Source organism: Rana temporaria, chromosome 2 (genome assembly GCF_905171775.1).
Source record: "Rana temporaria chromosome 2, aRanTem1.1, whole genome shotgun sequence".
NCBI classification, from domain to species: domain Eukaryota; kingdom Metazoa; phylum Chordata; class Amphibia; order Anura; family Ranidae; genus Rana; species Rana temporaria.
The window spans coordinates 64262858-64289066 of NC_053490.1; the positions used below are offsets into that span (position 1 = coordinate 64262858).

At 47.7% G+C, this 26209-nt stretch overlaps 1 protein-coding gene across 1 annotated transcript in view; it reads left to right on the plus strand.

The window, feature by feature from the left end:
• Nucleotides 1–26209, plus strand: part of GPD1 (glycerol-3-phosphate dehydrogenase 1) — a 123210-nt gene that overhangs the window by 20006 nt on the left and 76995 nt on the right. The window contains exon 2 of the mRNA XM_040340275.1: nucleotides 4404–4581. Coding sequence (XP_040196209.1) covers nucleotides 4404–4581 — 178 coding nt within the window. The remainder of the gene's footprint in view (nucleotides 1–4403; nucleotides 4582–26209) is intronic.

Sequence of the window (26209 nt, forward strand, 5' to 3'; positions counted from 1 at the left end):
AGGGCCAATTCTGGTGAGGTTCCCCCAAATGTACTAGAGATTGTCCCATCTGGAAGCACCAAACCACGAATGAGTGGCTAGACAAGCGTTTTTATCTCATATGTTTGTGAGTACCGAATTTGCCGGCGTATAAGACGACCCCCTAATTTTCCAGCCAAAATGTTGGTTTTGGGATATACTCACCGTATAAGACTACCCCCTTCCTACTAGTCATGCCTCGCCTCACGGTGCCACCATTACATGCCAGACTATGCCACTACATGCCAGACTGTGCCCCATTACATGCCAGACTATGCCCCATTACATGCCAGACTGTGCCCCATTACAAGCCAGACTGTGCCCCATTACATGCCAGACTGTGCCCCATTAAATGCCAGACCGTGCCCCATTACATGACCAGACCGTGCCCCATTACATGACCAAACCGTGCCCCATTACATGCCAGACCGTGCCCCATTACATGACCAGACCTGTCCCATTACATGACCAGACCGTGCCCCATTACATGACCAGACCGTGCCCCATTACATGACCAGACCTGCCCCATTACATGACCAGACTGTGCCCCATTACATGACCAGACTGTGCCCCATTACATGACCAGACCGTGCCCCATTACATGACCAGACCGTGCCCCATTACATGACCAGACCGTGCCCCATTACATGACCAGACTGTGCCCTTACCTTATCCTAAGACATGCGAATCGCGGCCGTACGTTTTTTCAAAAGCCGCGCCTCCTACGTCTTCTGTTCCGTGATAGGCGGAACATTCAGCTTCCCAGGAGGCACTGTGTTCAGTGTTCGCCTATCACGGAGGCCATCTCCTCCGAGGACGAGAGGGCCTCCGTGATAGGCGGACACCAAACACAGGACGAGAGGGCCTCCGTGATAGGTGGACACTGAACACAGTGCCTCCTGGGAAGCTGATTGTTTCCGCGTATCACGGAACAGAAGACGTCGGAGGCGCGGCTTTTGAAAAATCGTACGGCCGCGATTCTGGGATAAGGTAAGGTTAGGTTACCGGCGTATAAGACGACCCCCGACTTTTAAGAAGATTTTAAGGGGTTAGAAAGTTGTCTTATACGCCGGAAAATACGGTAGTTTTTATATATATATATATATATATATATATATATATATATATATATATATATATATATATTTATTATTAACAAACTTGTGGGATAATGCACTAGGCCTGTGTGCCCTCTTTTGTTTTTATTATTTTTCAGTGGTCATAGGACATCCTCAGTTCTAGAGGGCAGCCAGGTCTTAAGAGATGTACAGTGGAACAACACTTATACCCTACTGAGCTGTTACACTCATGTGCAGGAGATGTTTTTTGGTTGTTTTTGGAGGGGCGCCTTACATCTGGCTCTGGTGGGCACTCGGCTGAATGATGTGGCAGTGCAGTGGTATGTTATTGGAGGCAGTGGGTACTTGGGGACCATTTGTCTCCTCTCCCCGGGCTCCGCCAAGTCCTGCAACATGTCAAGTGGTTATTGTGTAGAATGCGGCTGTGCACAATGTGGCCCCAACATTTCGGCAGGCCAATCCTGCACAGACTCAAGGTGAGAGGAAGCACCATCAAGGTGTATGGCAGTGTGATGTGACTTCCTGACTGAGGCCTTCGTACACACGACCGAGAAACTCAACAGAATCCATCAAGAAACTTGAGGGCAGAGCTTTTTTGCAGAGGAAAACGGTTTTGTGTACGTTTTTCATCGAGGAAACTGTCGAGGAACTCGACGAGAAAAAAAGAGAACAAGTTCTCTTTTTCCTCGACGGGAGTCTCAATTTCCTCGTCGTGTTCCTTGTCGGGCTGGTTTTCGACGAGAAACTCGAGCGTGTGTATGCTAAGAAACCCGCGCATGCTCAGAATAAAGTATGAGACGGGAGTAAAAGTAGCGTTTGTAATGGAGATAACACATTTTTCACACTGTAACAGACTGAAAAGTGCAAATCGTCTCTTAACAAACTTTTACTTAAAGCGGGAGTTCACCCGAAATTTTTTTTTTAACCTTAGATTGATGCTCATTTTGTCAAGGGGAATGGGGTTGTTTTTTTAGTAGTACTTACCGTTTTAGAGAACGATCTTCTCTGCCGCTTCCGGGTATGGTCTTCGGGACTGGGCGTTCCTATTTGATTGACAGTCTTCCAACAGGCTTCCGACGGTCGCATACATCGCGTCACGAGTAGCCGAACGTCGGTGCGACTCTATACGGCGCCTGTCGGAAGACTGTCAATCAAATAGGAACGCCCAGTCCCGCAGCCCATACCTGGAAGCGGCAGAGAAGATCGCTCTCTAAAACGGTAAGTACTGCTTAGATTTAAAAAAAAACACCCGATTCCCCTTGACAAAATCAGCATCAATCTAATGTTAAAAATTAACTTTTCGGGTGAACCTCCACTTTAACACGCAGTAACATGAGATTAGCAAAAGCAGCTCCAAGGGTGGTGCCAGTGAAATCGAACTTCCCTTGCCATTGTATGTGTTGTACGTCACCGCGTTTGAGAACAACGAGATTTTTTTTTTTTTTTTTTCAAATATGTTTATTGGGTTTTTAAAACATGTAAGAGTATACAAAGCGATCTTGTTACAATGTATGCAATAAGTCGAATAAGTGACATTACATTCAAGAACATAAAACAAGGATCAATATTTTGTCTTGACCGTGTGTACGCAAAGCAAGCTTGTCGAGTTCCTCGACTAGCCTAACAAGGAACTCGACAAGGAAAACGATGTGTCTTTTCCGACGAGATCATCGGTCGTGTGTACGAAGCTTGAGGGTACCGTATATACTTGAGTATAAGCTGGCCCGAATATAAACCAAGGCACCTAATTTTAGCACAAAAAAATGGGAAAACGTATTGACTCGAGTATAAGCCTAGGGTGAGAATGCAGCAGCTATCGTAAGTGGAAAAGAGGGTCAACAATGCCCATCTGCAGCCTCACTGTGCCCATTTGCCACCTCACTGTGCCCATTTTCAGCCTCACTGTGCCCATTTTCAGCCTCACTGTGCCCATAAGCAGCCTCACTTTGCCCATATTCAGCCTTACTGTGCCAATTTTCAGCATCACTGTGCCCATAAGCAGCCTCACTGTGCCCCTTTTCAAGCCTCACTGAGCCCATGTACCTTATCCGCCGTGTCAGTATTGATGAGGAAGGAAGGAAAGCCATATTAGGCTGTACATTGTCCCCTCTGATTCACAGCAGGGCTGTGTGTATAGGAAGTCAGCTTCCGTCCACTGTAAGAAGCTCTGCCTCCTCCTCATCAAGGACAGGCGAGGAGGAGGCGGGATGGCGCGGACTTCCTATACCCTGCTGTGAATCAGAGGGGACAATTTACAGCGTAATATGGCTTTCCCTCCCTCCTCATCATTACTGACACGGGAGAGGAATCCTGACTCGAGTATAAGCCAAGGGGGGCTTTTTCAGCACAAAAAAATGTGCTGAAAAACTTGGCTTATACTCGAGTATATACGGTACTCCTTATGCTGGACGAGGGTGACATCAGATCACTCCCCTCCTTCTACTCCCTGCCCCCTGGGGCCTGCACTGCCGTTGCCTAGTGTTGTTTGGCATCCAAGTGATACTTTATTTAGTCACATTATTCAATTACGGTTCACCGTTATTCATTTTTTTCTTATGCCCCTAAAGATCCTGGCTGCAGGGATGGGCTGGCCATTGGGACTATAGGGAGTTTCCCGGTGGGCCGATGGCTCAGTGGGCCGGCGTCAGTGACAGCGGACTGCCGCCCCCCTCTGCTCCTCTGTCTCTCCCTCCCCGCAGCGTTCACCTGGGGGGAACAGAGAAGCAGGGGGAGGACCAGAGGAGCAGGGGGGACGACAGAGGAGCATGGGGGAGGGGACAGACAGCTGACTCAACAGCTATGGCCTGGGAGTTTCTCACTTCTGCCTAATCTTGTCCCATAAGGGGGGCACAGAACTGATTCTTTGCCCCGGGTTAAATAATGTCTAGCTTCCCCACTGGTACTGCCTATAAGAGTACCAGTACCAGCCGTTCTACTCTAATAAAAGTAGAACGGCTAATGAAGGGGGAGAGGGGGCTTGGGTGGCTGGGGGTGGAAGTTGCCCGGCTGCCATGGGAGAGACCTGTCAAAGTGGGCCAGTCTGGATGAAGTCCAGGGCCAAATTTCTGTCCCAGTCCAGCCCTGCCTGGCTGTACCCCAGTTTGGGAACCCCTAAACTACAATATTAATGTTTCAATTTGTATGTTTCCTTTACAGTAAATAATTGTGTTTTATCAAATTTTAGAGAGAACTGTTTATCACGTCTGCAAGATGAACGTATCATTATCAGCTTTAGGGAATATTTCATCATCCGATGATTTGATCCAATTATTGCACAATTCTAACGTACCCTTTTTCTCTCTACAGGGGATCCGCCATTGCAAAAATTGTGGGCGATAATGCTGCAAAGCTGCCTGAGTTTGATAATGTGGTGAACATGTGGGTGTTTGAAGAATTAATAGGAGGGAAAAAACTGACAGAGATCATCAACACAGATCATGAAAATGTCAAGTACTTACCTGGACACAAGCTGCCTGCCAATGTGGTACGTGGGCCGTTTTCCTCTGTATTGTACATTTCTTCAGGGATTGGGTTGTGTGACTCAGTCTATGCCGTGTAATAATCAGGATAACCTCGCACTGCTATGATCAGTAGTCTAAATAGAAAAGCTCACTATCTTACTGCCAAACAGTGTGGGGGCTGGTTATGAAACAACAAAAATCTCCAGAAATATGAAAAGTGGAGTTTTTGACAGTAACCAATCAGATTCCTTATTTCATTTTTTTAATAAATAAAAAATGGAAGCCCATTGGTCACTACGGTAAAGGGGAAACAACAACTACAAGTAGACATTGATGGTCAGGCTTTCAGGCCAGGGGAGTATATTAAAAAATAAAGTTTAATATCATATTCAATTACACAAAATACATAGCAATACGATACAATTTATAACAAATGACCACTGTATGCACAATCCTCAGAAGTCGTCCACGCACGTTTCGTCGTGGGGCTTCTTCGGGACGATAACGAGGATTTCGTGAGTGACAGAACAAATAGTTATATGACAGATGGTCCTTCAGTGGATGCATCCATAAGGCATATATGGCAAAGGGGTCACAAGATCATTAAAGAACTTGTCCACGCATTTTCAAGAGAAAGATCTTGAAATGACCATTAGGTCAAGACACAGATCACAGGCTTGAGACAGGCGTCACAGGAGAAATCGCACGTCAATTGTGCTAGAATAAGTGGTCCTGGGGCCCACTGGGACAACAGATAACTCAAGAACAGCAAGCCAGAATATCAACCCTGCATAGTAGGTCCTCAATAGAGCGGTTCCCAAACTGGACAACAGTGTTGTAAACTCTATAAGGGATCTCGTGCGGCTGAACAGCGATGTCGTCTGTGTCCCAGGGTGTACACGAGTGTGACCATTGGTCACTACTTTTAACATCTCTTTTTTTCTTGTTCTTGATCTACAGTGCCTTGAAAAAGTATTCAAACCCCCTTAAAATGTTTCACATTTTGTCAGGTTACAACCAAAAACGTAAATGTGTTTTATTGGGATTTTATGAGCTAGACCAGGGGTCTCCAAACTTTTCAAACAAAGGGCCACTTTATTGTCCTTCAGACCTTAGGAGGGCCAGATTGTGGCCAGTGGGGGCAGAAAATGTCCCGGGCCCAGCAACGGTGAGAATAAATGTGGCCTCAGGGTTGGTGGTCAGTAGGAGGAGGGGTAGGGCCCCTATTAGTAGGAGCAATAGGATCCCATCACTGATATCAGTAGAAGAAATAGTGCCCCCTTGTTGGTGTCAGTGGAAGGAATAGTGCCTCATATCAGTTGGAGGAATAGTGCCCCAAGGGCCACATAAATGCTAGCAAAGGGCCACATCTGGCCCTCGGGCCGCAGTTTGGAGACCCCTGAGCTAGACCAACACAAAGTGGCACATAATTGTGAAGTGGAAGGAAAATGATAAATGTTTTTTATTATCATCATAAATATCTGAAAAGTGTGGTGGGCATTTGTATTTAGCCCCCTTTACTCTGATACCCCTAACTGAAATCTAGTGGAACCAATTGCCTTCAGAAGTCACCTAATTAGTAAATAGAGTCCACCTGTGTGTAATTTAATCTCAGTATAAATACAGCTAAAATCCCAATAAAATAAATTTAAGTTTTTGGTTGTAACATGACAAAATGTGGAAAATTTCAAGGGGTATGAATACTTTTTCATAGCAGTGTATATTACTTTTCTGGGAACATTCACACAACAGTTTTTAAGAGTAGTGATCAAAAGCATTACATGCAAGTATTCGCACAGTGGTTGATTTACTAAAACTGGAAAGTGCAAAATCTAATGCAGCTCTGCATAGAAACCAATCAGCTTCCATTTTCTTTTTTTTGTTAAAGCCTAATTAACCACTAGGCTTCCGCGCTATAGCCGAATGACGGCCACAGCGCGGACCTCAATTGCCGGAGGCCTTCAATAGACGTCCTCCCCTTTGCACGCGCCCCTCGTGCCTTCCTGTGTAAGGGACAACGGTCCCCAGTGAAAGAGGCACATCAGCCTCATTAGTGCCCACCAGTGCCCCCTGCCAGTGCCCACAGTGACCAACAGTGCAATAAAGTGGCACCTATCAGTGCCCATCACTGCCACCTATCAATGCCCACCAGTGGTGCCAATCAATGCCTCATCAGTGCCACCTAGCAGTACTGCCTATCGGTCTCACCTACCAGTGCTGATCAGTGCTCGTCATTGCCACCTATCAGTGCCCATCACTGACTACTATCAGTGCCACCTATTAGTGCCAATTCTCAGTGCCCACCTGTGCCACCTATCAATGCCCTTCAGTGGTGGCAGTCAGTGCCTCATCAGTGCCACCTATCAGTGCCCATCACTGCCACCTATCAGTGCCAACTCTCAGTGCTGCCTACCAGTGCCGCCTTATCGGTGCCCACCAGTGCCGCCTTATCGTGCCCACCAGTGCCGCCTTATTGGTGCCCACCAGTGCAGCCTATCGGTGCCCATCAGTGTTCCCTCATCAGCGTACATCAATGAAGGAGAAAAAATACCCGTTTGCAAAATGTTATAACAAAATATAAAACGTTTTTGTATTTTATTTTTTATTCTGTCTTTTTAATTTTTTTTTAACAAATAAAAACCGCAGAGGTGATCAAATGCCATAATTCATTTGGGTACAGTGTTGTATGACTGCGAAATTGTCATTCAAAGAGTGAGAGCACTGAAAGCTGGAAAACTGGTCTGGGCAGGAGGGGGGTTTAAGTGCCCAGTATGAAGTTAGAAGCTGATTGGCCACCATGCACCACTGCACCAGATTTTGTACTATCAAATTTTAGTAAATCAACCCCACAATGCTTAAAATCAGGCGCTCAGAAGCTGTGTTTAGAGGTATTTCAAGCACCAGACACGGCTAAACGCAGTACCTCGCATTTAGCAGTGTTTCATTTACAGATGTTTTTCATTTTCACCCAAACAAAATGAAAAAATATTTTGTTTCAAACGCTTCTAGACGCAAACGCGGCATGTAAACGGCTGTTTTTTAGATGCCTGTTTTTAGCTATCAAGTTAAATCGTTCAGCAGAGGTTGAACAATGTCCCATGTACATGAAGCAAAAGTATGATTGTTCTGGAGAAGAGTTTTGGACCATAATGCTGGATTCTTCTTGTTACTGATCACACCCTACAAGAAAGTCACATAATAGATGATCATGCTGAGGTCAAGCACTTGGACATTGCTTTGAGGATAAGTGTGCCTACTGGTGACCTAGGCAAGCTCCAATTTTTGAGAGGTCTATTGCTTCCCCATTGCTTTAATATTCCCTGCATTCATTTCCTAATAAATTGCTAATTGAATATATTTTTTAAGCTTTTCTATGCAGTGATGTGACCGCAAAGTATCAGCTAGACCACGGGTGGGCAAACTTTTTGACTCGAGGGCCGCAATGGGTTCATATATTGGACCCGGGGGCTGGACCAAGAGTAGATGGACGGTGTGTATGTGTGAATTAATATAAATTAAATCAAATGCAGCCACTGTGCCATGCCATCAAACGCAGTCACTGTGCCATGCCATCAAACACAGCCACTTTGCCATCAATTGTCACCACTGTGCCATGCCATCAATTGTCACCACTTTGCCATCAATTGCCTCCACTATGCCATGCCATCATTTGTCACCACTTTGCCATCAATTGTCACCACTGTTGTAGCCACTGTTCCCTGCAATTGTAGCCACTGTGCCCCGCAATTGTCGCCACTGTGCCCCACAATTGTAGCCACTGTTGCCCGCAATTTTTGCCACTGTGCCCATCAATTGTAGCCACTGTGCCCCGCAATTGTTGCCACTGTGCCCTGCAATTGTCGCCACTGTGCCCAGTAAAATGCTGCCACTGTGACCTGTAAAATGCCCCCCCCCCCTGGCACTTACCTTTCTGGGGTCAGCCGCGCTGTTACGTACCTGAGTGTGAGCCTGAAGCGTGGAGGAAGACCTCCCGTACAGCCCCGGCTTAGAGACCGCTGGAATGGGGACAGAGGTCTCTGAGAACGGTGAAGTAAGGGTGCCAGATCTGGTGTAGCTGCAGAGGAAGCTGGAACTGCTGGATAGGGAGCAGGTGATGCAGGTCGCAGAGTAGAGGATGCAGACAGCAGGTGCAGGTCAGCAGAGTGGCAGGCGTAGTTAGCAGAGTCAGACAAGCCGGGTCGTACACTTGGAAGGGATCAGCATGAACAGTAGGCAGAAGAATAGTCGGAGTCCAAGCCGGGTTAAGGTAACGGGTAATCAGGCAGGAGACAGGCAGAGTCGGCAAGCCGGGGTCAGGGTTGGAGAAGGTAACGGAGTCAGCAAGCCGGGTCATACACTGGGTCAGGATGCAGAATGCAGGATGCAAAACAAGAACACAGGAACACATGCAGATCAAGCCGCAATATGCCCCATTCAGGCAGTGTCTTTTATAGGCAGCAGGACGCATGCGCACAGATGCTGGCAACGGCCGTGTTCCACGCATGCGCACAGGCGCGCGCATGCGCGCAGGCATATGCCCACGGAAGCGAGCAGAACGTTCATGACAGTGCCCCCCCCTTAAGGGCAACCTCCGGGTGCCAAAGAGGGCTCTCTTCTGGGGATGACTTCGAAAAAAATGCCTGGATTAATTCTTGGGCGTGAACGTTCTGTTGGGGTTCCCAGGAGTTCTCCTCTGGACCGTACCCCTTCCATTTAATCAGGAATTGAAGCTGGTTTCCCCTTCTTCTGCAATTCAAGACTGCCTCCACCTCGAACTCCTCATTGCCATCAATGACTACAGGTTCAGGTGGTCCTGACCCCCTGTCTGGGAAAGGATCAGGTACCGCTGGCTTCAATAAGGACACATGGAATACCGGGTGAACCTTCATTGACTCAGGTAGGGCAAGTTCATAGGAGACCTCGTTTAGCTTCCGTTTCACCGGGAAAGGACCGATAAACTTGGGTGCCAGTTTCCTTGTCGGACAAGCCATCTTAAGGTTGGTGGTGGATAGCCATACTTGATCGCCTTGTTGTAGGCTTAGTTCTCCTCTTTTCTTCCTATCGAACATCCTTTTACTGGCTGCTTGCGCTTTGGTCAGAGCTTCCTGTAGGATCCTATTGTTACGGGTAAGGAAATCAACGGTATCTTGGACTGCCGGGACTGTTGTATCCGAGACAAGGTCGGGTAGAAAAGTCGGGTGGAACCCATAGTTGGCAAAAAACGGGGACTGGCCTGTGGCTGAATGACTGGCATTATTGAAAGCAAATTCTGCCAAGGGTAGCAATGCTACCCAGTCGTCTTGAACAAAAGAGGTGAAGCATCGGATGTATTGCTCGAGGGTCTGGTTAGTCCTCTCGGTTTGCCCATTGGTCTGGGGGTGGTAAGCTGAGGACATGGACAGTTCAATCTTCAGAACTTTGCATAACGCCTTCCAGAAACGGGAAGTGAACTGCACCCCTCTGTCTGATACAATATCTGCAGGGACCCCATGAAGCCTTACGATCTCCTTAATAAAGACCTGAGCGGTCTCCATGGCAGAGGGCGTGCCTTTCAACGGGATGAAATGAGCCATCTTAGATAGTCGGTCAACTACTACAAAAATGGCTGAGCAGCCTTCTGACGGGGGAAGTTCTACTATGAAGTCCATAGCAATCATTTTCCAGGGACGGTCGGGAATTGGTAAAGGCCTGAGCAGGCCCCAGGCCTTGCCTCTGGTGGTCTTGCTTCGGGTACAGATGGTACATGAACTGACATAATCCCTACAGTTCTTTTCAAGATCCGGCCACCAAAATGTGCGTTGGATCAGTTCTAAAGTCTTATGCATCCCGAAATGGCCTGCCAAGGGATGGTCGTGACATAGGTTTAACACTGTGGCTCGAACTTCCTCTGGCACAAAGATCCTGTCGTTCTTCCACAGTAATCCCTCTTTGGGAACAAGAGTGATGCCAGGGGGTTCAGACACCCCTACAGAGGCTTGTTTCAGGTTAGACATCAGGCTAGTTTGTAATAATAAGAAGTTACCTTCTGATAGTATGGTATCTGGTGCTGACACTTCTTTCGGATCATCAAACATGCGGGACAGGGCATCTGGTTTGGTGATTCTTGGAACCTGGTCGATAAGTAATATGGAATGAAAACCTAGAGAAAAATAATGCCCATCGTGCCTGGCGTGGTCTTAGACGTTTCGCCTCTCTCAAGTACTCCAGGTTTTTATGGTGTGTGTAGATGAGTATGGGGTGTGCTGCCCCCTCCAACAGGTATCTCCACTCTTTAAGGGCAGTTTTAATGGCCAGGAGCTCCCGATCCCCCACATCATAGTTCCTTTCGGATGGTGTAAGCTTACGGGAGAAGAAAGCTATTGGGTGTATCAAGTCCTTGAGACCCTGGCGTTGGGAGATGACAGCTCCCACTGCTGTTTCTGAGGCGTCTACCTCGAGTAAGTAGGGTAGGGTCGGGTCGGGGTGACTCAGAATGGGAGCAGTTGTGAAATGTCCTTTTAGGTTTGTGAAGGCGGCCTGTGCCTCGGGGGACCAACGGAACCGAACATGTTGCTTCGTTAACTGAGTGATTGGAGAAATAATAGCGGAAAATCCCTTAATGAACCTTCGATAAAAATTAGCGAAGCCCACAAAACGTTGCACCCCTTTCTTATCTGAAGGTGCAGGCCAATCCAGAATGGCTGAAACCTTCTGTGGGTCCATCTTGAACCCCTCTGTCGAGATTACTAGGCCGAGGAACTGGATGCTCTGTTGCTCAAACTCGCATTTCTCCGGTTTTGCATAGAGTCCATGTTGGCGGAGACGACAGAGTACATTCTTGACGTGTCTTCGGTGCTGCTCAATGGAAGAGGAGAAAATCAAAATATCATCTAGATAAACAACTACGTAAATGTCTAGACAGTCTCTGAAAACATCATTAACGAGGTGCTGAAACGTTGCAGGGGCGTTGCACAAGCCAAAAGGCATTACTAAATATTCGTAATGGCCAAACCTGGTACGAAAGGCCATCTTCCACTCATCCCCTGAGCGGATGCGAACCAGGTTGTATGCCCCCCGCAGATCTAATTTGGTAAACACAGAGGAAGTCCTGAGTCTCTGGAAAAGTTCAGGAACCAAGGGTAGGGGGTACCGGTTTTTAACCGTAATTTTATTTAATTCCCTGTAGTCCACACAGGGCCGGAGGGAATGGTCCTTCTTTTCTACAAAAAATATCCCTGCCCCTGCTGGGGAAGTAGAAGGGCGGATGAAGCCCCTCTTTAAGTTCTCATCAACGTATTCTTTCAGCACCTCTAGTTCCCGCGCCGACAAAGGGAAAATCCGTCCGAACGGAATTTCAGCACCGGGCAGAAGTTCGATTGGGCAATCGTACGGACGATGGGGCGGCAGGACTTCAGCTCCTCTCTTGCTAAAAACTTCCAAAAATTCATGGTATTGCTGAGGTACTGCAGCACGTATCTCTGGGTCTGGTTCCAGGCATAGTAAGGGACCAGTGGTGCTAGGACACAAGGGCTTGCAGTGCTGCCGGCAGTAGGGAGACTGAAATTTAACTTGTCCGGTTTCCCAATCAATCTGAGGATTGTGTGCCTGGAGCCACGGTAGGCCCAAAATGACTGGAAACATGGGAGAAGCGATGGCATCCAAACATAAAAGTTCCTTATGACCCGTAGAGGTGATGACAGGCAAAAAGGGGGTTTCTTGAGTTACTACTTCAGACTTGATTTGGGACCCATCCGCCAGGAAGATGGAAAGACCCCGGGTCTTGGGTTGAAGTGGGATGTGTTGTTGAGCTGCAAAGTGTAAATCAATAAAACAACTACATGCCCCTGAGTCTACTATTGCGGTAACTGGTATAGTTCTTTCAGGTAATTGGAGCAGGATAGGTAAGTCCAGATGGGTGGCCTTGGTAGGAGTCGATGCAAAACTGGGGGAGGAGATAGCCAAAGTCTTACGCAACTTAACAGGACAAGTGGAAACATAGTGACCGGCCCTTCCGCAGTACATGCACAGACAATTCTGCTGCCGGTGAAGTCGTTCTCTGGCGGATTAGGAATGTTTAATCAGTCCAAGCTGCCCGGGATTGGTGGTAGCAGCAGTCTGGTGAGAGGGTGAGAGTCTTCCCGGAACTGTATTATCACTGGCAGGGTAGACAGGAGCTGGTATCCGGGGAAGCATCCACGCCGGGCGGAGTTGCAGAGTTGACCGTTCAGCTTTGCGTTTCCGTAGTCGTCGGTCTATCTGGATGGACAGGGAAATTAAAGACTCCAAGGCATCAGGAACACCGACTCGGGCTAATTCATCTTTCAGGCTCTCGGAGAGACCAAGACGGAACTGATGCCGAAGTGCTGCCTCATTCCACTGAGTATCCGCGCTCCATCGTCTGAAGTCAGTCACATAGTCCTCGACGGCTCGATGGCCTTGCTGGAGCGCGTATAGGGCAGCCTCGGCAGTGGAAGTTCGCTGAGGGTCATGGTAGAGTTGTGCCATTGCACCGAAGAAGGATGACAGAGAGTCCAGAGCTTCATGGCGAACTTCAAGTAAATGATAAGCCCAAGCCTGGGGTTCCCCTTGCAGCAGGGCGATAACGAAACCCACTCTGGTAACTTCAGAAGAGAAGGTCCGCGGTAGCAGCGAAAAGTATAGTTCACATGCGTTGCGAAACGCACGGAATTCACTTCGGATCCCAGAAAACTTCTCAGGAAGAGGAACCCTAGGTTCAGGGAGTGGCATCACTGGTGATAAGTCTGCATGGGTAGCCTGGGTCTGTGTCTGTTTATCTTCCTGGACATGCCGATCCTGGAGAGAGTTCACAACTTGAGTGAGGGCTGAAAGATGTTGCAAGACATAGTCCATCGGTGAGGTCCCTCCTTCAGGCTCAGACATGGCGGCTTGATACAGTTACGTACCTGAGTGTGAGCCTGAAGCGTGGAGGAAGACCTCCCGTACAGCCCCGGCTTAGAGACCGCTGGAATGGGGACAGAGGTCTCTGAGCACGGTGAAGTAAGGGTGTCAGATCTGGTGTAGCTGCAGAGGAAGCTGGAACTGCTGGATAGGGAGCAGGTGATGCAGGTCGCAGAGTAGAGGATGCAGACAGCAGGTGCAGGTCAGCAGAGTGGCAGGCGTAGTTAGCAGAGTCAGACAAGCCGGGTCGTACACTTGGAAGGGATCAGCATGAACATTAGGCAGAAGAATAGTCCAAGCCGGGTTCAGGTAACGGGTAATCAGGCAGGAGACAGGCAGAGTCGGCAAGCCGGGGTCAGGGTTGGAGAAGGTAACGGAGTCAGCAAGCCGGGTCATACACTGGGTCAGGATGCAGAATGCAGGATGCAAAACAAGAACACAGGAACACATGCAGATCAAGCCGCAATATGCCCCATTCAGGCAGTGTCTTTTATAGGCAGCAGGACGCTGCGTATGACGTGCGCCAAACGTGCGCCTAACGTGCACGCATGCGCACAGATGCGGGCAACGGCCGTGTTCCACGCATGCGCACAGGCGCGCGCCCGCGCATGCGCGCAGGCATATGCCTACGGAAGCGAGCAGAACGTTCATGACACGCGCTTTTACCGTCCCTCGATGTCCCTCTTCCCGCCTTCGATGATGCTTCAGCCAACCAGGTTACCGATTACCAGAATCAGATTACCTGATTGGCTGAGACGCCTGTCAGTCTTATCCAAGGAATGCACCGCCGGTACATCCCGAGGATAAACATTCAGGAAGCCGACTACAGCCTCAGGGCTGTACTCGGAAAGCCTATCAGAGCCGCTGGCTCTGATAGGCACTTCCATACAGCCAACCAGCTGCCGTTATTCAGCTGGCTGGCGCTCAACATCCGGCCAGCTGAATAGTGGGCGGCGAAAATATATAGATTCATACAATGCATGAATCTATATATTTTAGTGGCTGTGCGAGAGCCAGAGGGGGCGGCGCTCCGGCGCCCTCTATGGACGAACTGCTCCACACACCGCGGGCTGTAGTTTGCCCATTCCTGATCCAGACTATGTACGTGCCTGTGGAGTCCCATCATTGGGTAGATAGCACTGAACCTACAACATTGTCCAATTGGTGTTGCTATCCTATAGTATAGTAATGATGATGGTGTAAGTGATCTAGTTACTAGGCAGGCAGCTTCCACACTTCAGAGGATTTCCACAGTTTCTTTGGTTTGTAGTGTAAAACAGTAATGCCCTGTACACACGATCGGTTCGTCTGATGAAAACGAACCGATGGTTAAAAATCTGATCGCGTCCAACGCGGTGACGTAAAACACAACGACGTGCAGAGAAAAATGAAGTTCAATGCTTCCGAGCATGTGTCGACTTAATTCTGAGCATGCGTGGATTTTTGACCGATGGATTTCCCCACAGACGATCGTTTTTTTTCTATCGGTTTTTTAACCATACGAAAATTTTAAAACAGGTTCCTTTTTTTTTCACCAATGGGAAAAAAACTGATGGGGCCCACACACGATTGGTTCGTCCAATGAAAACGGTCCATTTTCATCAAATGAACCGATCGTGTGTACAGGGCATAAGAAAAAGAAAAAGCGCCATACCACTGTTCAATACTCCACATATAATTGTATTCCCGCAAGGGACAAAGGGACTAAAAACTGCTTATTGGGTGTCATTAAGGACCAATGCTAAGGCACTATTGTTAACTCTTAATTTTAATGTTAAGAAATTAATCCCTTTAACGTGGAAGGGGCCCTTTATAGAGGCCGAAAAAACATTTATAAATTCTAAATTGCCCTTATATAAACGTATCTATGAGCTTAGAAATAAATCGCAACTGTTTGATGAAATTTGATCAGTTGCAACTTCTCATACTCTTGCTTTTCTGGAACCAAGACCTTCACGATTGACCTTGCATATCATTTTTTAAGATAGATGTCACGATAACATGTTTTGTCAATATACTTCTTCTGGAATAAGACATGAGCGATCGTTTTGTCTGTAATAGATTTGTTTATTGCTCTTTCATTGTATATCTATATACAGATCACAATCAATATAACATATATTTAAAAAAAAGAGGGACCCAACACCCACTATTTAGAGTTTCCAATAGACCTAGTACCACCCGTTCAATCTTAAACTATACTATCAAAAATAATATTGTTATTCTGGTTTTGTTACTGTATATTGGCCAAATGTTGAGGCAACATTCATTATCAATTGCATCCATGTATCAAAAATAAAATAAGAATAAATAAAATAACAATTAAAGGGACAGGTCAAGAAAAAACAGGGAAATCTTTATATCAAAAAAATATCACTTCCTCAAGGTCGTTGAAAAAAAAGATATGCCAAATAACATTGGATATATAGCAATATAAATATATATATATACACATACCGTATATAGCATAACATTGAATAAATATAAAATATCAAGTATGTACACAAGGACCTATGAACTTTAATGGCATCCCAGTCTTAGTCCGGAGGGTTCAATATTGAGTTGGCCCATCCTTTGCAGCTATAACAGCTTCAACTCTTCCAGGAATGCTGTCCACAAGGTTTGGGAGTGTGTCTATGAGAATGTTTGACAATTCCTAAAGAAGCGCATTTGTGAGGTCAGGCACTGATTTTGGACGAGAAGGCCTGGCTTGCAGTCTCCGCTCTAATTCATCCCACAGTTGTTCTATTGGGTTGAGGTCAGGACTCTATGCAGGCCAGTCAAGTTCCTCTTCCCCAAACGCGTCCATCTATGTCTTTATGGACCTGGACCTGGAGCACGACCTTGAAAAGGCCCGGCAGTTCTCCAGTATGCAGGTTAGAAGCTTTGGCTTCATTTTGAACTCTTTCACATGTGTGAGGCCACCCATCACAATAATGAGCCGGAGGTGAGTTTCCGTAGGAGAGGGGGGGCAAGTCATTTTTTTTAGATTTGCATTATAGATCACCATGCATTGTGAAGCTCTCTGGCATTCATAAAGATCACTAAAGGAAACCTGAGGTTCCTACTGATGATGTTTCCCTTTGAAAATGTTAACTCCCTGGCTGTCATGCTGATCTATTTGCTTTAATCCTCTGTATCATTGACCTATATACCCTGTATGCAAGTTAGAAGCTTTGGCTTCATTTTGGGACTCTCCTGATTTGCACGATTGTTCCAGGTCAATGTTTTAAAAAGTATTAAAGCCAGATAGGGAAGCAACAATCATTTTTAGAGTCAAATATGTTTTTATTCTGTTTGACAAAGAAAAACAATAGTACAAACAACGGTTAAGTGTCCGGGAGACAAGAAAACATACCGTATTTTCCGGCGTATAAGACGACTGGGCGTATAAGACGACCCCCTAATTTTCCAGCCAAAATGTTGGTTTTGGGATATACTCACCGTATAAGACTACCCCCTTCCTACTAGTCATGCCTCACCTCACGGTGCCACCACTACATGCCAGACTGTGCCACTACATGCCAGACTGTGCCCCATTACATGCCAGACTGTGCCCCATTACATGCCAGACTGTGCGCCATTACATTACATTACCCCTCCATTGTGCTGTTCTCCCCGTTCGCGCTCCGCTCCGTGTCCCCCCCTCGCTGTAACCTAACCTTACCTTATCCTAAAGACATGCAGAATCGCGGCCGTACGTTTTTTCAAAAGCCGCGCCTCCTACGTCTTCTGTTCCGTGATAGGCAGCACAGTCAGCTTCCCAGGAGGCACTGTGCTCAGGGTTTGCCTATCACGGATGCCCTCTCGTCCGAGGACGAGAGGACCTCCGTGATAGGCGGACACTAAACACAGGACGAGAGGGCCTCCGTGATAGGCGGACACTGAACACAGTGCCTCCTGGGAAGCTGAGTGTTCCGCCTATCACGGAACAGAAGACGTAGGAGGCGCGGCTTTTGAAAAAACATACGGCCGCGATTCTGCATGTCTTTAGGATAAGGTAAGGTTAGGTTACCGGAGTATAAGACGACCCCCGACTTTCAAGAACATTTTAAGGGGTTAGAAAAACGTCTTATACGCCGGAAAATACGGTAATACAAATCCCGTCATCTATCCTCAGCTTGTAACAGTATCAACAAAAACTCAGAGGCTCCACCGCCTACGAGGGGCGGACAGTGCCATTCCATCCAAAGGACAGTGAGGGCTTAGCTAATATACATAATACGACACTTGACTCATTCACCTGAAATTGTTATCAAAGAGAGAGAAAAGCAAAGAAGGGGAAAAAAGGAAAAAAGAGCAATAGAGGATAGCAGAAGAAAGAAAAGAAGGCAGAGAATACGTAGAGAGGAGGGACCGAGCAGACCACGGCATGTCCAACCTACATGATGGGATCAGGATAAATCCTCGTACACACGACCGAGGAACTCGAGGAACTCGACGGGCGAAACACATCGTTTTCCTCGTCAAGTTCCTTGTTAGGCTGTCGAGGAACTCGACAAGGCAAGTTTCTCCATTCCCGTCAAGGAAAAAGAAGACACGCTCTCTTTTTGGCTCGACCGGTTCCTCGAAAGTTTCCTCGTCGAAAAATGTAAACACGACCGGTTTCCTCGGCAAAAAAAAAAATCCCAGCAAGTTTCTTGTTGGTTTTTGCAGAGAAACTCGGTCGTGTGTATGAGGCCTAAGGAGCTGGATTAACTCGGAGGTAGCAACAATAATTTTTTGAAGGACAGCAAAGCCTTCAAATTTCTCACTGTACAGGTTTCTTTTAAAGGCACGCATAGTGTCTTCAGTTTATTCATGTTGCCATTAAATTCACATTTAGTAAATGACAAGTTTTCAAAAAGTGTAGAATTCCGTTTTGGCTTTGTTGCTCCACTGCGCTAATGTAATATGAATACAATGCTGTATTTATCAGAATAGTTGGTCTCTGCTATACATGTATTATTTATAGGAGGAACATCCTTCTTTTCTATAGATAAAAGAATCAAATACACACCCTGTTGTGCTTAAAAGACACGCATGTAGGCTCTATGCAGGGAAACTCTTCACATTAACCTTAGGCTCGTAGGTGGTATACTTAAGGCAGAGCCATTAGGTATTGCTGGATATAAGTAGTTATTACAAGCCGGCTGGGAACATACAGGTGGGAGTTTAATGCAGATGTAATGTAATAATACCTCCTACAGAATAATAGCCTTCTCCATCCTCCAGCTCATTTAAATGATGTATAAAAGTCTCCAGCGGCTGGCAGATAATGTAATGTATTATATGAGAACATTTCACTTTCCCCGGTTCCTCTTGCTCCATGAATATCTTCAGAACTGTTTGCACAGATGCCATGCACTGTCTCTTTGGGTTACATAATAGCCTCTTGACGAGGAGTGGGGAGCCATGTTATGACCAAGAGCCTCGTTTCAAGCCGCTCTGAGAGATTATCAAAACCAACAAGGCTATATGATTGCTCAATAATGCAACACGACCTTTGCCCTGCATACATAAAACCTGCTTATCAATCAGAAGGCCGCGTTCTCCTCAGGGGAAATCGTTCAGCAGACAAGGGGAATGAAAGCATGAATGATCGATGCGGATACAAGTGTGCGGTCATTTGTCAGTGTTGACCTGTGAGGGGAAGGTGCACAGCACCTCTCTGAGGGAAGATGGACATGGAGGAACATGTCTACCTATGTGCTCTCATTAGAATGTATTCACTGGAACATTCTCTCAGCAGTGACTTTCAGTCACACTTGACTTTGGGCCTCAACAGGCCTCAGTGTACATGTATTGTATAGTAGAACTAAGAGACCAAGCATGTCCTGACAAGTGACTTACCAGTAGCTGGACCTCTACCTCTCTATGTGGGATTGGGTACATGACTGACCTTCACCCATTATCACCTGTTAGCCTGAAAATAATACTAAAGCCAGCCATAGATGGCTCCAATCTCCAGTTAGGCAGGAACTGGCTGAGATTCGAACCACATATGGCCAGGTTGAATGTACCTAAGTTAATCAATCGACTCAGATGCAACCAGCATTTCATATTTTACATGCGATTATTGCTAGGGGCCATGACAGTGTTCTCCCAGTGGGGACGGCTCTCCATGCCGGGAGAACACTCCTCGGGAGGGATTTCCCCATTAACACTGTCTGTGTTGATGGGGGAATCTAGCAAATTTCTTTCCTGCAACACGTGTTTGCAGGAACGAAAATTGTTCTGCCTATACCTGGTCTTATTCATCATCTCCCACATCTTATGTATTACTTTTTTTGGTGATTGGGTAGGGCTACAATGTACCCCATACTCATTCACACAGGGGGGCGTGATCTTCCCGATTCCGATAAGCCCCCTGCCTGCAGACCCCCACAACCACAGCCCAGGGTTGTGGGGAAGAGGATAAACACAATTCTATACCAAGGAAAGACACGCATAGAAAAAAATGCCACATATAGAGCCACAGAGACATAGGGGGTTATTTACGAAAGGCAAATCCACTTTGCACTATAAGTGCAAACTACAAATGCAAAGTGCAATTGAAATTGTACTGAAAGTGCACTAGGAAGTGCAGTCGCTGTAAATCTGAGGGGTAGTCCTGAAATGAGGGAGCGTGCTGCTGATTTTATCATCCAATCATGTGCAAGCTAAAATGCTGTTTTTTATTTTCCTTGGATGTCCCCCTCGGATCTACAGCGACTGCACTTCCAAGTGCACTTTCAGTGCAATTTCAAGTGCACTTTACACTTGTAGTGCAAAGTGGATTTGCCTTTTGTAAATAACCCCCCTTAGTGTCCAATTGAATACAAGTCAAAAAATGTAAAATGTATTGAATGTTAGATAAAAACAACCAAATACACAAAAGCATAAAATGTTAAGGAATCCTCTACCATTCACCATCTAAAGACAACGTTGTCAGTAGACAGACAGGGACAAACAAACAAAGAGACAGACATAGGCCTCGTACACACGACCAAGTTGTCGTGTGTACACTTTTCGACGAGGAAACTGTCGAGGATCTCGTCGAGCCAAAAAGAGAGCATGTCTTCTTTTTCCTCGACGGCAATGGAGAAATTTGGCTCGCCGAGATCCTCGACAGCCTAACAAGGAACTTGACGAGCAAAACGATGTGTTTCGCCTGTCGAGTTTCTCGGTCGTGTGTACGAGGCCATACAGAGCGTCTTCACTGTGGGGAAGAGGCTCATGTCCCCATCAACAATACGGGGACTTGACCTGCTGGGCTGTATGCTCAGTAAAGGTTCTGGTATGGATTTGGGGGGGACCACACGCCATTTTCTTTTGAGGCAGGGTTCCCCCTAAAATCTATACCAGACCAAAAGGGCCTGGTATGCATTGGGAGAACCCCACAATGTTTTTTTTTCCCCAAAACGTTTAATTGCCGGCATGTTTTTTTTACATTAAAGTGGTTGTAAACCCCACTTTCTGACTTTTACCTACAGGTAAGCCTATAATAAGGCTTACCTGTAGGTATAAAGAATATCTCCTAAACCTGCACGGTTTAGGAGATATTCCCCTCGCATTGCGCCGCTGACTGCAGCGGCGCATGCGCAGGGGGGATCCTCGGCTAAAGGACGGGCAGCCGCCGGACCTTGCCGAATTTAAATCTCCCGCACGCACGCGCGGGAGTGACGTCATCGCCGCTCCAGCCAATCACAGCGCTGGAGCGGCGATACCCGGAAGACATGCCGGAGCAAGATGATTTCTCGCTCGGCGTGAACCAGGTAAGTTTTACACACCTCGTTCCGAGGTAAGTATTTCATAATGAGCTAATATGCGGTGCATATTAGCTCATAAAGGGATGGCCACACACCACAAATTAATCAAAGCCTTTAAAATTATTTATTTGTCGCCGTGCCAGACAAAAGACAGGAACACTGTTGACGCATATCACACGGACAATTCGTGCTTTCTCATGGGGTCTCAATTACCCCAACAGTACACAGCTCCTTTCACAAGCATCTTTTACTCCACACCTGCGACTGCTTTTTGCCCTTTTCAATCCTCTTTTGCTGGTTGGTTAACCCTTTCGGGACCGAAGTACCCATAATCAGGGTTGGAAGCTCTTCCCACCCAAAATCTTGATGAACCTCCAAATTCCAGGTCATATATGAGGACTTAAAGGGGTTGTAAAGGTAAAAATAGGATTTTTTGTACTCACCGTAAAATCCTTTTCTCTGAAGTCCATGGACGGACACAGCTCCTTAAATCTTGACAAGTGGGTTATGTTCCCTGTTTACAGGAGAGGACTAGGCAGAAACATGTTAAATAGTTAAATACATGTTACATTAACAGAGTTGAACAGCCCCTCCCAGGGGGCGGTCCCTCCAGACATAACCCTCCTCACTGCAGCTTGCAGCCTCAGTTCGTAACAAGCAGTACAAACCTAAAAAGGAGGGGTGGGAGCTGTGTCCGTCCATGGACTTCAGAGAAAAGGATTTTACGGTGAGTACAAAAAATCCTATTTTCTCTTATCGTCCATGGACGGACACAGCTCCTTAAATCTTGACAAGTGGGACGTCCCCAAGCAGTGTCAAAAAACGAGGGGTGGGAAATATATCAGTAAAAACAATTTTAACTTCACCCCAAAACAAGCAGAGCTCCTCAACGGAGGAGGTGCAACTTTAAACAGCCGCCGGCAAAAACTAGCGGCTGAAAAAAACATCATAAGATGCACTCACAGCAACCATGTAAATTCTGGAAAAAGCGTGAACGGACGAGCAAATCGCCGCCTCGCACACCTGTGAGACCGACGCATGATGTCGGGAAAAAAAAAAACCCAGGAAGCACCAATTGCCCTGGTCGAAAGTGCCGTGACCGGAAAGGGGGGCCCGCCCTTGGGAGCATAGGCCTGTATGACGGCCTGCCCGATCCACCGAGAAATGGTGGTCGACGAGACCGCCAGGCCCTTTTGTGGACCAGACACCGACACAAAAGAGAGTCAGAAGCTCCGAAATGGAGCCGTAGTAGGCTGGTATACCCGCAAAGCGCGTACCACGCCTAAAGTATGAAAGGCCGAAACCTCCTTCGGAAGAAGGGAAGGTCGCGGGCGCACCATCACCTAATCCTTATGGGGGATCAAGCATGGCGGCTTGCAAGACAAGACCGCCAACTCAGAAACCCCTCTAACAGAGGTAAAGGCCACTAAAGGGGCCACCTTCTGAGATAGTGTCAAGAGAAAATCTCTCTGATGTTTCCAAAAGGAAGGTTCCTGAAGAACCGAGAGCACCAGAGTCAAAACTCATGGGGGAAGAGATGGGCCAAGAGGGGAAAGTATATGACAAACCCCTTGTACACAAAAAAAGGGGACCCACCAGGGAACGGGCCGCAAAAAGGCCACTAAAAGAACACAGCCAAGGCTGAAATCTGCCCCCAAACGGTGCTTTAAGCAATTTTTTCAGATCCAATCCAAGCTTTAAAAACAGCAGGACCCTGGACATTGAAAGTACGCCCGTGGACGTCACTCCATCCCTTCGCACCAAGAGAGGTGCGACGGTAGATCCTCCGGAAGAAGACTACGGTGCCCTGTTGAGATGACCGAGTCAGACAGACCCTGGTCACCTAAAGTCTGGCTTCCAATAACCATGTTAAGCAAGTCAGTGACTGTACAACAGGAGGAAGTATGGGACCTTGAGACAGGAACCTCCTGCCCTGGCAATCGCCAGGGTGCCTCCGCTACCAGGCGCCCGATATCAGCGTACCAAGGACGCCGAGATTAATCTGGAGCGATTAGAATCATCGGGATCTCCTCAGCATCCACTCTGTGGAGCGGCCGAGGAAGCAACTACCATGGAGGAATGGCAAAAAATCACCGATACAGACAACACAGGGCCACCAGCGCGACTGACGCGTCTGTACAAGATCACTAGACCTGGCCACTAACTGACACCCTTGCGGTGGAGACAAGCTGCCAGGAGATCCATGCCATGTGAGGCTCACCTCCTGCAAGGGAGCCGAAACACCCCAAGCACAAAGACCAGTCGCCCTGGTCCAGCATCTGGCGACTCCAGTAGTCTGCCTGCCGGCATACCTGATGGTAGACTGAAGCCACGGCCGTGGCGTTGTCCGGCTGAAACCAGATTGGTCGACCACAAGGAGAAGCATAGCCTGATCGCCTAAAATAGTAGGACAATGAACAATAGACAGCACCTGGTATTCCCAGGCGGTCTTCCACCAGGCACTAGCCAGGCCCGACCCTGGGTAGCTACCGAGACCAGACACATTCAAGGAGGTGTGGTCATAGGTCCACGCAAGTCCAGCGACTCAGGGCCGACTGGACCCCCCAGTTTTGTGAACCTCCAGGTTCACAACCCGTGAGCTGGCATTCGTCGTAAACACCGACCACTGGAAGGAAGGAACAACTTCCCGGACCGAAGAGTCGGGAATCTCTGTCACCAACTCAGAGAGACTCTGACTAGGTGGCGCACAGGAATCTAATGATTTCAGAGACAAGAGATTTTTACCACCTGGACAGTAGTTCCACTGGAAAACCAGGGTGTGGAACTGGGCATACAGTACCACCTTGAAGGAGGCTACCCACAGACCCTGAACCAGCAGGCGCCCGGAGAGAAGACCGATTGCGTGATGCCAATACCTTCTCCGCAGACTGAAGAGTCTGCAATTTCTCCAGGGGAAGAAGGACCTTTGCCACTGAGGAGTCTGGATCAACACTAGATACTCCAACGCTGAGTCGGAACCTAGCATGCCCATAATTTGAACCCTGGGTCGCACACATGTAGGGCAGGCTTGCTGCCACCGAGCTACACTTTCTGGCCTAAACGTTTAACATCCACCCGAATCTTCCGAGGGTCTGAATGGGAATAACCCATCCACTAGGTCGGAGACAGAAGCTGCTCTCAGAAGAAAGTCGTCAAAGTAGCCAATGAGGCAAAGCCTCGCTGTCCCAACAAAATTCAAATAAGTGCGAGCTCCTAGCTGAAAACCCATGGTGCTGACGCCAGATCAAAAGGGAGGGCCACAGGCTGACAGAGACCCTTCTCTCATCACGAAGCACAGAAAAAAACACTGTGACATGTGCAAAACGGGACATGCATGTATGCGTCCCTGATGTCCGAGGACATCCCCCGGATGAAGCGCAGCTACCACCGAACAAATGGATTCCATGCGGAACTACCCGACGTTCACAAAAGGTATTTAGGGCCTGAGGCCCATAGAAAAACCCCAAAACTCTCGTCCTGCAGGAAAGGTAAAATTACCTTGCAGCTTAGCAAATCCCACACTGCCCAAGGCAGACCGACGTGCCGGGAGGGGAAGACACAAGGACAGAACTTTGTTCTGTGGATAGGAGGAAACCCTATCTAGTACTCCGAAGAGACCACCTCGCAGACCCACTAGTCGGAGAGCAGGGAGGTTTCACTGAATTGTGAACCTGCAAGCCGCCCCTCCCACCTAGAGACAGGGAGGGAAGGCTATATATATTGGCAGGATTTGGGTGCCGGCGTGATCGGCTTATGCACCCAGGGACAGATTAGTCCCCCAGCTGGGCCTTTGACGGCCTGGGAGGGTTGCCCCTAAATAATACGCACACATAGTGTGTATGTATATTATGTAGGTGTATGCACACATGTCTTTGGAGGAAACCGGAGTACCCGGAGGAAACCCACACAGACACAGGGAGCGACAATGCAAGCTCCAGGCAGATTGGCGTCAGTGTGCAGATTGGCGTCAGTGTGCAGATTCGAACCAATGACTCTTTTGCTGCCAAGTAATGGAGTTAAGCACTACACCACGGTGTGCATAAAACCATTCTGAAACAGACGCCCTGGATAACAAGGGCGCAGCATTCAATGAAGCATCACAGACCTATATGAGGCCCTGGACCAGCTGGTCCGCTAGGCTAATAACCTCAGGAGAGAGTCGGTGCTCCTCCACTGTCTGGTGCAAAATGCTCACTCTGTGAGTTGTATACAGCACTAGGGGTCAGGACTACTCCAAGATGGCCGCCGAGCGTTCAGAACGCGGCCACAGGAAAAAGGCCAGCACAATGTAAGCTGCGCCATAGCGTGGCTACGACAAAATGGGCGCCAATGGGAGTTTTCAATGTAATTGAAAAATCTCCCAAAAAATAGCGCCAGCGACCACTGAGACCCCAGTGTAGTGGCCACAATAGGCCGCAAGCCAGACCCCAGCATGGTAAACATGGAACGGGTCAGTACTTCGGATCTTCTATCAGTCAGATCCATACAAGTAGGGGTTCCCGCCCGGCGGTGAGGGACTACAAAAGCCCTCAGTGGCTTTTCTCATTCCGCATCTCAGAAATTATCAAAGAAGGGCACAGAAGGAAAAAACCTACACAGCGGTCTGATTTGTGTGATCCAAAAAAGACCGAGCCCTCAGCGGAAACCCAGCTGCACTATGCAGCTTAGGAGAGTCCCTTGCAGCAGTAAAAAGCGCACCCATAAATGCCTTATTCTGCCTTTTTTTTTTTTTTTTTTTTTTTTTAACTAGGTACCTAGTCCATGGCTCCATAACAGAGCATTCCCCAGGGGATAACGGGGGAAGGGGGCACTCTTTTACCGCCCGCCCGCAGTCCACCCCCACCCTGGCACAAACTGTGTCCAGGACTAACAATAAAAACTCTGTGGGAATCACAGGTGCTGACACCTGCTGCCACCACCAGCATGTGGGGAAGGACCCAGATACTGACTCCAATATTTACATATAGTGTGTATTATAATATGCACACCTGTCCATACAAATAGACAAAAGCTCCTAGAGCCC